General features: G+C 57.5%; 1 protein-coding gene across 1 annotated transcript; it reads right to left on the reverse strand.

The window, feature by feature from the left end:
* Positions 1 to 428: 428 nt before the first annotated feature.
* Positions 429 to 6,381, reverse strand: LOC106731674 (E3 ubiquitin-protein ligase TRIM21-like). The gene is made up of 6 exons (XM_075913793.1): positions 5,857 to 6,381; positions 4,655 to 4,750; positions 4,213 to 4,443; positions 3,784 to 3,806; positions 3,589 to 3,695; positions 429 to 2,387 (listed from the first exon to the last, which is right to left on the reverse strand). The coding sequence occupies exons 1-6, from the start codon at positions 6,253 to 6,255 to the stop codon at positions 1,846 to 1,848; spliced, it is 1,398 nt and encodes a 465-aa protein (XP_075769908.1). The 5' UTR covers positions 6,256 to 6,381; the 3' UTR covers positions 429 to 1,845.
* Positions 6,382 to 9,653: the final 3,272 nt, after the last annotated feature.

Consider the following 9,653-nt stretch of genomic DNA (forward strand, 5'->3'; position numbering starts at 1 on the left):
TGTTTTATTGTTGGATGATTTCACAGATTGCAACACAACGCCACAATTTAACTACACTCTTAACGGCTGTGCTGCCCTCTTGCCCACCCAACATTTTAAATATTTCAACCCTCCACACACGCCCAAAGTAATGCTCAGCTAGCAGGTGAATTCCTTTGGAGGTCTGTTACAACCCCGCATCGCAACAGTCCCCATTCTGTCGTTGCTCCAGCGGATCGGGCAGCGAGAGGGTTGCTAGATGCTTTCGCAAAAAATCCTGAACGTGGCGGGGGGGAAAAAATGGATGAGGGGAACCCCCCCCCCCCAAAAAAAAAGTCGCTGTGCCTTTAAAAAGAAAAAAAGTCACCGTGCCTTTAAAAAGAAAAAAAAGTCACCGTGCCTTTAAAAAGAAAAAAAGGCACTGTGCCTTTAAAAAGAAAAAAAGTCACCGTGCCTTTAAAAAGAAAAAAAAAGGCACTGTGCCTTTAAAAAGAAAAAAAGTCACCGTGCCTTTAAAAAGAAAAAAAAGTCCCTGTGCCTTTAAATTTTCCCTGCTCCTCCTGCCCTTGCCATACATCAGGCAGGGGAAGAATGTTCCCGACAGTCTGCCATCCGAGAAAATTAGAAAATACCGGATATTTTACATGTCCGGTATTTTCCGTTTTTTTTCCCCGGACAGAAGACGCAATTACTGGACTGTGAAGACGAAAACCGGACACCTGGCAACCCTAAGCAGCAAAGGAGCCCGCTTTGATTCCGGAACCGCGCATTTCGAGGGGTGAAAGATGGCCGTGCGTTTCAGTGACGCGTCGTCAGTTTCAACGCGGACCCGCTTTTGCGTCTAGCAAGCAATTCTTCTCCCCAAAGCGCAGCCGAGCGGTCGCTATTAACGTCTCATTTAATTTTAGCAGCCAAATTCCTACCTTCCCTATGAAATGAATTTTCACCATTCCCCTAAGAAGTCTTCCTAAAGTCTCGTGCGGTACATTCAAGTGCCACTACCTACAGGCACAAAATTAAACATGCGACAAAGCGTTTGCAGGATCAAGGGCTTAAAACGTCCAGACCTTTGATTTTTGAGTGTCCCCAAAACAGGACAGCTCCTTTATAGCCTCCCTGGTTGGCCCTTAAAAAACACAACAACAAGAGGCCAGCTTTCGAAATTGCAATGAAAAATGCCGATATTTGGTGTTTTCGTCTTAAAAGGGGGCGCATTTTTTGAAGTCTGCGCGGCTCCTGATTTTCAGCCCATTCTCAGCTAGTGAAATGGCTTCACACGTCCACACTGTGGTGAAAAACGTGAGCTCACACACGGGATTTCAACACAGAGGGGGAAAAACACGCACCAGCTTTTCTTCTGTTTTGAATGAGTCCCTTCTTAACGGTTTCCATGGGTTCCCAAACTGGGGGGGGGGGGGCATGAAGAAACTGCAGGGGGGGGCGCGAGGCGACCCAGCTACACCCTCCCCGTCAATCCCACCCCAAGTGTTGCTGCTATTTTAGGGAGGGGGGGCGTGAGGGTTTCTCAACAACCAAAAAGGGGGCGTGAAGCCGAAAAGTTTGGAAACCACTGAGTTAGCCAAATGTGTTGTCATTTCCCGACATATTTTTTAGGGGGCGGGGCATTCTCCCAGAAATCCCTTCAGCAATCAACACATACCCCCATTCAGTACCTCCCACCCCCGTGGCACCACATGGCACCACATCTACTCTTGCCTTTGGCACGCGGCACTACGTTAACCTGTGGAACTCCTCGCCGGGGGATGTTATGATGAGCAAGACTCGAGCAGCTTTCCGCAAAAAGAGGATGGAGGTGAGGTCCATCAACTGCGGATTTCTTGTGTGTGCCTGTCACCCCCCTCGGCTCTAGCCCTGAGACTTTGGGCAGATTGTCAGCGGGGTGGCGTTTTCCCCTCCCTGCTGGAGGCCAGGGCTGAAAAAAGGCCGTAGGGCCCCGTAGAAGGCCGCGCCGTAGGAGTACAGATGGGTCCGGTCCGTCACGTTGTAAAACGAGATCTCGCCCGCCTTATAGTCTAGGAAAACTCCCACCCGGCTGGGCCGCACGCCCACCTCGAGGAGGGTGGGGCGGGAGATCACGGCCTTGTATTGGTCTCCATTCCTCAACCAAACTCTCCAAAATCCATTGCTAGGGGACATCACAACCTGCCCCTTGCGGGTCACCGTGTCCCTGCACACCCCCACGTCCCACTCCGGTTTGTCTCCCACCTCCACCTCCCAGTAGCATTTCCCCGATGTGATCGTCCGGGAACCCAGCACCAGGAGATAGGGGTCAAAGCGTGCAGGAGTCTCGGGCAGCTCCTGCCGTGTGGCGCCGTGGGTCACGCTCATCTTGTCCTCGGACAGGATGAGGTTGGGGTGAGCCGTGTCCGGGTCCAGAGTCACGTCCACTGGGGGGAAAAGAGAGAGAAAATGTCACAGGGCGGGCAGAAACCTCGTGAGTCATCAAGGCCAGTCCCCTGTGGGTGTGTCCCCGGGTGGTGCTTATCTGCACTGGCCTGTGTGCCCATAAAATTGTTCCACACATGGATTGGAAAAAATCCACGCATACCTGGGAAAACTTAGAGGGAACAGGACACTGACAGCTGATTAACACTCTGCCCCAGCGAGGTGGGCATGTCCCCGGGTGGTGCACATCCGCACTGGCCCACGTGCCCGCAAAATTATTCCGCACATGGACAGGAAAAAGCTTGAAAAGCTTAGAGGGGACAGGCCACTGATGGCGCCCAGTGCCCACTCACTAAACCCCCCGGCAGTGTGAACATATCAAGGACTGACCCCGGCAGTGTGAACATATCAAGACCGGCACTTTTTAGTCCTCAACGTGCTGTACAACGGACAACTGGGGTGTTCAGAAGAGGAAGCTAAAAACATTGGAAATGGAGGTGAGGCGGGGTTTAAACACTGGCCAGCAGCTTGGCCTTGTGGGAACGACAAATGAACATGCGCTGGATGCTCCCGTGCAAAATGCTTGCGGTGAAAGCGGCAATGCTGCCTCACTCCCCCACCATTAGGTTTCAGAGTCAACACTCCGTTGCGATGAATCCAAGCCTTTCTCCATGCCAATCGACAAGGGCTGGCTGCAGAGTCAGCTGAGCCTCGGGCCAGGTGTCTACGATTTTCTTGCTCCCCGTGCAAGCCGTTTTGCAAAAACGGAAACGGAGAGTCGAGCATAGTCCTCAGATTAAGTCGTGAACGCCACGGGAAACTCCACAGTACAGGTTGAACCTCTCTAATCCAGAACTCTCTGGTCAACCCCTGTGGTCCGGCATGATTGGAGTTCGCCGGATCGCCACTTTTCATGGGTGTGGCCACGTTTCCCGCGATCCTGTAACGTTTATTTATGGCCACCAGCTGCGGCTCTGTGTTCTGTGCAATTATTTAGCTTCAATGTACCCATCCAGGTGTTCACAGAGCCCAGGAAGCAGCGGACGTTTTGGTAGCGCTGCCGGACAATACCGACCTCCGTGGTCCGGCGAATTCTCTCGTTCGGAACCGGTCAGGTTCTCTCGTTCGGAACCGGTCTAGGGCGCCGCATTAGAGAGGTTCAACCTCTGCAAGGCTCCGACTAGAGGAACGGTCTTCGCTTACCTTTGAATTGCCTTAGAAGGTCGATAATATCGATCTTAGGGATGTTGTAGACGTTCTTCAGGTCCGTGCACACGGCTTCCGGCTCCTGCACTTGCATGCTCTCGCTCCTAAGAAGAACAGAGTCCTCGTTACTGCTCCCGGGAAGGGGCCAACCTGGATGCGAAATTTCTAACAGGAGGCGCTGCAGAAAGGTACCTGCTCAAGATGTCTCTCACGCCCTGAAAGGAGAAAATGGAACGAGGAATTTACGTCCTGCGGGGATAGTATGAAACGAGGATTCGTTGGTGGGGTTTGTACGCTATTTGCATCATAAAATAGAGCCTTCCCTGAACTGTAAACCTCAATGGTAACGTTGCGTTCGGGGGGTCTTCGGGTGAGGCCTGGCTAAAACGGCTCCCAAATAACCTTAACTCTGCCCTTTTCGGGACCTGACCCCCCCCCCCAGCGTCCATTCCGACGCTGACAATGTGTTATTTCTAGGTAAGTGGTTACAGGGGGAGGGCGGCTTCCCTGTGTGTACAGAAGGGGGCCCCTCCCCCTCCCGTCAGCTCGCCTCATGAATATTAATGAGCCAGCCCCTTCGCTGGTGAAAGTCTGGTGGGGAAGGGGGCGGCGGCAGCCCACCTGCAGCAGATTGGCGGCCGGCTGCCGGCCCTTCTCCTCCAGCTCCTGGATCAGCTGCATCCCAGCGGCGCCCTGCTCCGAGAGCCGCCGCAGATTCCCGTGCAACTTCGTCAGGGTCTCCTTCTCCTCCTGCCTCAGTTTCCGCTGCAGCCGCTCCTCCTCCGCGTCCAGGAAGTCGTGCAGCTTCTCGAATTCGGCCTCCAGGCGCGTGCGCTGGTAGTGCGTCTTCGCCTACGGGGAAGGTGGGAGAGAACCCCGGGAAAACGATCATAGACCCACATCCGCCGGTGGGGGGGGGGGGGCAGGAACAGGAGGGGTCAGGGCACAGGCAAGGAGGGGGAGCCACAGGGCTGGGGAGCTGGAGAGAGGCTGGGGGGGTCCGGATCCAGGCAAACAGGGGGCGGCCGGTCCCCCACCCCCAGTCCACAGCTCAGGGTCTTGCCTTCCACTCTGCTGTCTTCTTCCCCTCCAGGTATTTCAGCTCCCATGCCTTGTCCACTTGCTTTTCCAGGCGCTCCATGGCCGCCCCCAGCTCCCGCTGGCAAGACAAGCACAGAGTGTGAGCCCCCGGGAATCCCCCTCCCTCGGGCCTGGCCCAGTGGGAAACCTTGCGCACCACCCCACCTTGGCGCAGACCGTAAAATTTATTCCGCACATGGACGGGAATGATGGGGCGAGGGTGCACATCCTCCAGCAAAGCACCGCGGACGCCCTTCCCGTGAGCCTTTGCACGGAGGGCTCGGTGCATGTTTCCTGGGGGTCGGACTCAGCCTCCCCTCTCACTTTCCCATCCAGGCGCGGAATAAATTTTATGGTGTGCGCCATGGCACGTGCAGATGTGCACCACCACTAGACACACCCGCTGCCAGCGCTCTGCTCATCTGATGAATCTCTCCTGGAGGGCCACCCCTGCTTTGGGTGACTGCCCGGTGGCCCCCGGGGTAGGTGGGGTGGGGAAGGAATTGAACCCACAACCCAAGGCTGCAATGCCTTGGTCTCATTTTGGCAGAGGGGTTTAGTGAGTGAGCACTGGGTGCCATCAGTGGCCTGTCCCCTCTAAGCTTTTCAAGCTTTTTCCTGTCCATGTGCGGAATAATTTTGCAGGCATGTGGGCCAGTGCGGATGTGCACCACCTGGGGACATGCCCACCTTGCTGGGGCAGAGTGCTAATCAGCTGTCAGTGTCCTCAACCTTCTAAGTTTTCCCAGCTATGTGAGGATCTTTTACGATCAATGTGTGGAACAATTTTATGGGCACACAGGCTGGTACAGATGAGCACCACCCGGGGACACACCCACCTCGGTGGGGGCAGGGTGCCTATTAGCTGTCGCTGGCCTGTTCCTTCTAAGCTTTCTCGGACAGGTGAAGAGTTTTCCAATCCATGTGCGGAATAATTTTATGGGCACAAAGACTGGTGCGGATGTGCACCACCCGGAGACACGCCTACCTCGCTGGGGGCAGTGGAATCTCGCATGAGCGCCCAGATGACAGGGCACGCTGAGGATGGCGGGCGGGTAGGAGCGAAGTGTGCGGTGGAATATTTCTTGGGCGCAGCTGTGTCCTGGCTCCTGGGCACCCTTGCCGGGCCGTGCTCCTGCCCTGGGGCAGCAGTGTGGGTCAGGTCTCCCCCAAAGAGAGCCCTACCTTGAACTCCTGGGCTGCCTCTTCCGTGGGAACCACAGCGTGGGCGCGGTGAGCCTCCGTGTCCCGGCAGCTCCGGCAGAGTAGGGTGCCGTCCTCGGTGCAAAACCGGTCCAGGACCTCCCGGTGCTCCCCGCACTCCGGCTCCCTCTCCGGCTTGTCACTCACTTCCCGGCTGGCTTTTTCAGCCCCGTCGTCCGGCTGCCCCTCGGGTTTCTCCTCTCCCGGCCCGGGGGCCTTGGGGCACAGGGGGCAGCAGGCGAGACCCGCCCCCCCCCGGAGAGGGGCGACGCAGAAGCGGCAGAACTGGTGTTGGCACCCTCGGAAGGTGGCCGGGATCTGAAAGGGGCCCTGGCAGCTCGCGCACACAGGCACCCGTGGGCGACGCGGGGAGGGCTTCATGGCCGCCTGCCGGAGCGGCGCCGGTGTTCGCTTTCGCTTGCCTGCCTCGGCCAGCCGGGTGTCGGGAGGGGGGGACAAGGAGCTGTGGGTAAGGCCCAAGTCGCTGGCCCCGTTTTCTTCTCGGGCCCTGCCCTGCTCAAAGTCTGACTCCCACACGAATCGGTGCCAGGGCGCAGCCGGGAACCGGCCCGGCCCTTCAGCCCAGGGAGCAGAAAGACAAGCTGGGAGGGAGTGGGGAGCTTTGGGGGTTCGGGGGCTGCATGCAGAGGAGTGCTCAGTGCCTGGATGTTACTGGTTCAATGTGACGGGAAGGGAATTTTAGGGGTTCGGGGGGCTGCATGCAGAGGGGTGCTCAGTGCCTGGATGTTCCTGGTTCGATGTGAGATTTGGGGGTTCGGGGGGCTGCATGCAGAGGGGCGTTCAGTGCCTGGATGTTACTGGTTCGATGTGAGATTTGGGGGTTCGGGGGGCTGCATGCAGAGGGGCGTTCAGTGCCTGGATGTTACTGGTTCGATGTGAGATTTGCGGGTTCAGGGGGCTGCATGCAGAGGGGCGTTCAGTGCCTGGATGTTACTGGTTCGATGTGAGATTTGGGGGTTCGGGGGGCCGCATGCAGAGGGGCGTTCAGTGCCTGGATGTTACTGGTTCGATGTGAGATTTGGGGGTTCGGGGGGCTGCATGCAGAGGGGCGCTCAGTGCCTGGATGTTACTGGTTCGATGTGAGATTTGGGGGTTCGGGGGGCTGCATGCAGAGGGGTGCTCAGTGCCTGGATGTTACTGGTTCGATGTGAGATTTGGGGGTTCGGGGGGCTGCATGCAGAGGGGCGCTCAGTGCCTGGATGTTACTGGTTCGATGTGAGATTTGGGGGTTCGGGGGGGCTGCCTGCAGAGGGGTGCTCAGTGCCTGGATGTTACTGGTTCGATGTGAGATTTGGGGGTTCGGGGGGCTGCATGCAGAGGGGCGCTCAGTGCCTGGATGTTACTGGTTCGATGTGAGATTTGGGGGTTCAGGGGGCTACATGCAGAGGGGCGTTCAGTGCCTGGATGTTACTGGTTCGATGTGAGATTTGCGGGTTCGGGGGGCTGCATGCAGAGGGGCGCTCAGTGCCTGGATGTTACTGGTTCAATGTGAGATTTGGGGGTTCGGGGGGCTGCATGCAGAGGGGTGCTCAGTGCCTGGATGTTACTGGTTCAGTGTGAGATTTGGGGGTTCGGGGGGCTGCATGCAGAGGGGCGCTCAGTGCCTGGATGTTACTGGTTCGATGTGAGATTTGGGGGTTCGGGGGGCTGCATGCAGAGGGGCGTTCAGTGCCTGGATGTTACTGGTTCGATGTGAGATTTGGGGGTTCGGGGGGCCGCATGCAGAGTGGCGCTCAGTGCCTGGATGTTACTGGTTTGATGTGAGATTTGGGGGTTCGGGGGGGCTGCCTGCAGAGGGGCGTTCAGTGCCTGGATGTTACTGGTTCGATGTGAGATTTGGGGGTTCGGGGGGCCGCATGCAGAGTGGCGCTCAGTGCCTGGATGTTACTGGTTCGATGTGAGATTTGGGGGTTCGGGGGGCCGCATGCAGAGTGGCGCTCAGTGCCTGGATGTTACTGGTTTGATGTGAGATTTGGGGGTTCGGGGGGGCTGCATGCAGAGGGGCGCTCAGTGCCTGGATGTTACTGGTTTGATGTGAGATTTGGGGGTTCGGGGGGGCTGCATGCAGAGGGGCGCTCAGTGCCTGGATGTTACTGGTTCGATGTGAGATTTGGGGGTTCGGGGGGGCTGCATGCAGAGGGGCGCTCAGTGCCTGGATGTTACTGGTTTGATGTGAGATTTGGGGGTTCGGGGGGGCTGCATGCAGAGGGGTGCTCAGTGCCTGGATGTTACTGGTTCGATGTGAGATTTGGGGGTTCGGGGGCTGCCTGCAGAGGGGCGCTCAGTGCCTGGATGTTACTGGTTCGATGTGAGATTTGGGGGTTCGGGGGCTGCCTGCAGAGGGGCGTTCAGTGCCTGGATGTTACTGGTTCGATGTGAGATTTGGGGGTTCGGGGGGCTGCCTGCAGAGGGGCGTTCAGTGCCTGGATGTTACTGATTCAATGTGAGATTTGGAGGTTCGGGGGGCTGCATGCAGAGGGGCGTTCAGTGCCTGGATGTTACTGGTTCGATGTGAGATTTGGGGGTTCAGGGGGCTGCCTGCAGAGGGGCGTTCAGTGCCTGGATGTTACTGGTTCGATGTGAGATTTGGGGGTTCGGGGGGCCGCATGCAGAGTGGCGCTAAGTGCCTGGATGTTACTGGTTCGATGTGAGATTTGGGGGTTCGGGGGGCCGCATGCAGAGTGGTGCTCAGTGCCTGGATGTTACTGGTTCGATGTGAGATTTGGGGGTTCGGGGGGCCGCATGCAGAGTGGCGCTCAGTGCCTGGATGTTACTGGTTTGATGTGAGATTTGGGGGTTCGGGGGGGCTGCATGCAGAGGGGCGTTCAGTGCCTGGATGTTACTGGTTTGATGTGAGATTTGAGGGTTCGGGGGGCTGCCTGCAGAGGGGTGCTCAGTGCCTGGATGTTACTGGTTCAGTGTGACGGGGAGGGAATTTTAGGGATTCGGGGGGGCTGCATGCAGAGGGGCGTTCAGTGCCTGGATGTTACTGGTTCAATGTGAGATTTGGGGGTTCGGGGGGCTGCATGCAGAGGGGCGCTCAGTGCCTGGATGTTACTGGTTCGATGTGAGATTTGGGGGTTCGGGGGGGCTGCCTGCAGAGGGGCGCTCAGTGCCTGGATGTTACTGGTTCAGTGAGAGATTTGGGGGTTCGGGGGGCTGCCTGCAGAGGGGTGCTCAGTGCCTGGATGTTACTGGTTCAGTGTGAGATTTGGGGGTTCGGGGGGCTGCATGCAGAGGGGCGTTCAGTGCCTGGATGTTACTGGTTCGATGTGAGATTTGGTGGTTCGGGGGGCTGCATGCAGAGGGGCGCTCAGTGCCTGGATGTTACTGGTTCGATGTGAGATTTGGGGGTTCGGGGGGCTGCATGCAGAGGGGCGCTCAGTGCCTGGATGTTACTGGTTCAATGTGAGATTTGGGGGTTCGGGGGGCTGCATGCAGAGGGGCGCTCAGTGCCTGGATGTTACTGGTTCAATGTGAGATTTGGGGGTTCGGGGGGCTGCCTGCAGAGGGGCGCTCAGTGCCTGGATGTTACTGGTTCAATGTGAGATTTGGGGGTTCGGGGGGCTGCATGCAGAGGGGCATTCAGTGCCTGGATGTTACTGGTTCAATGTGAGATTTGGGGGTTCGGGGGGCTGCATGCAGAGGGGCGTTCAGTGCCTGGATGTTACTGGTTCAATGTGAGATTTGGGGGTTCGGGGGGCTGCCTGCAGAGGGGTGCTCAGTGCCTGGATGTTACTGGTTCAGTGTGACGGGGA

The sequence above is a fragment of the Pelodiscus sinensis genome, chromosome 32 (assembly GCF_049634645.1).
Source record: "Pelodiscus sinensis isolate JC-2024 chromosome 32, ASM4963464v1, whole genome shotgun sequence".
NCBI lineage: Eukaryota > Metazoa > Chordata > Testudines > Trionychidae > Pelodiscus > Pelodiscus sinensis.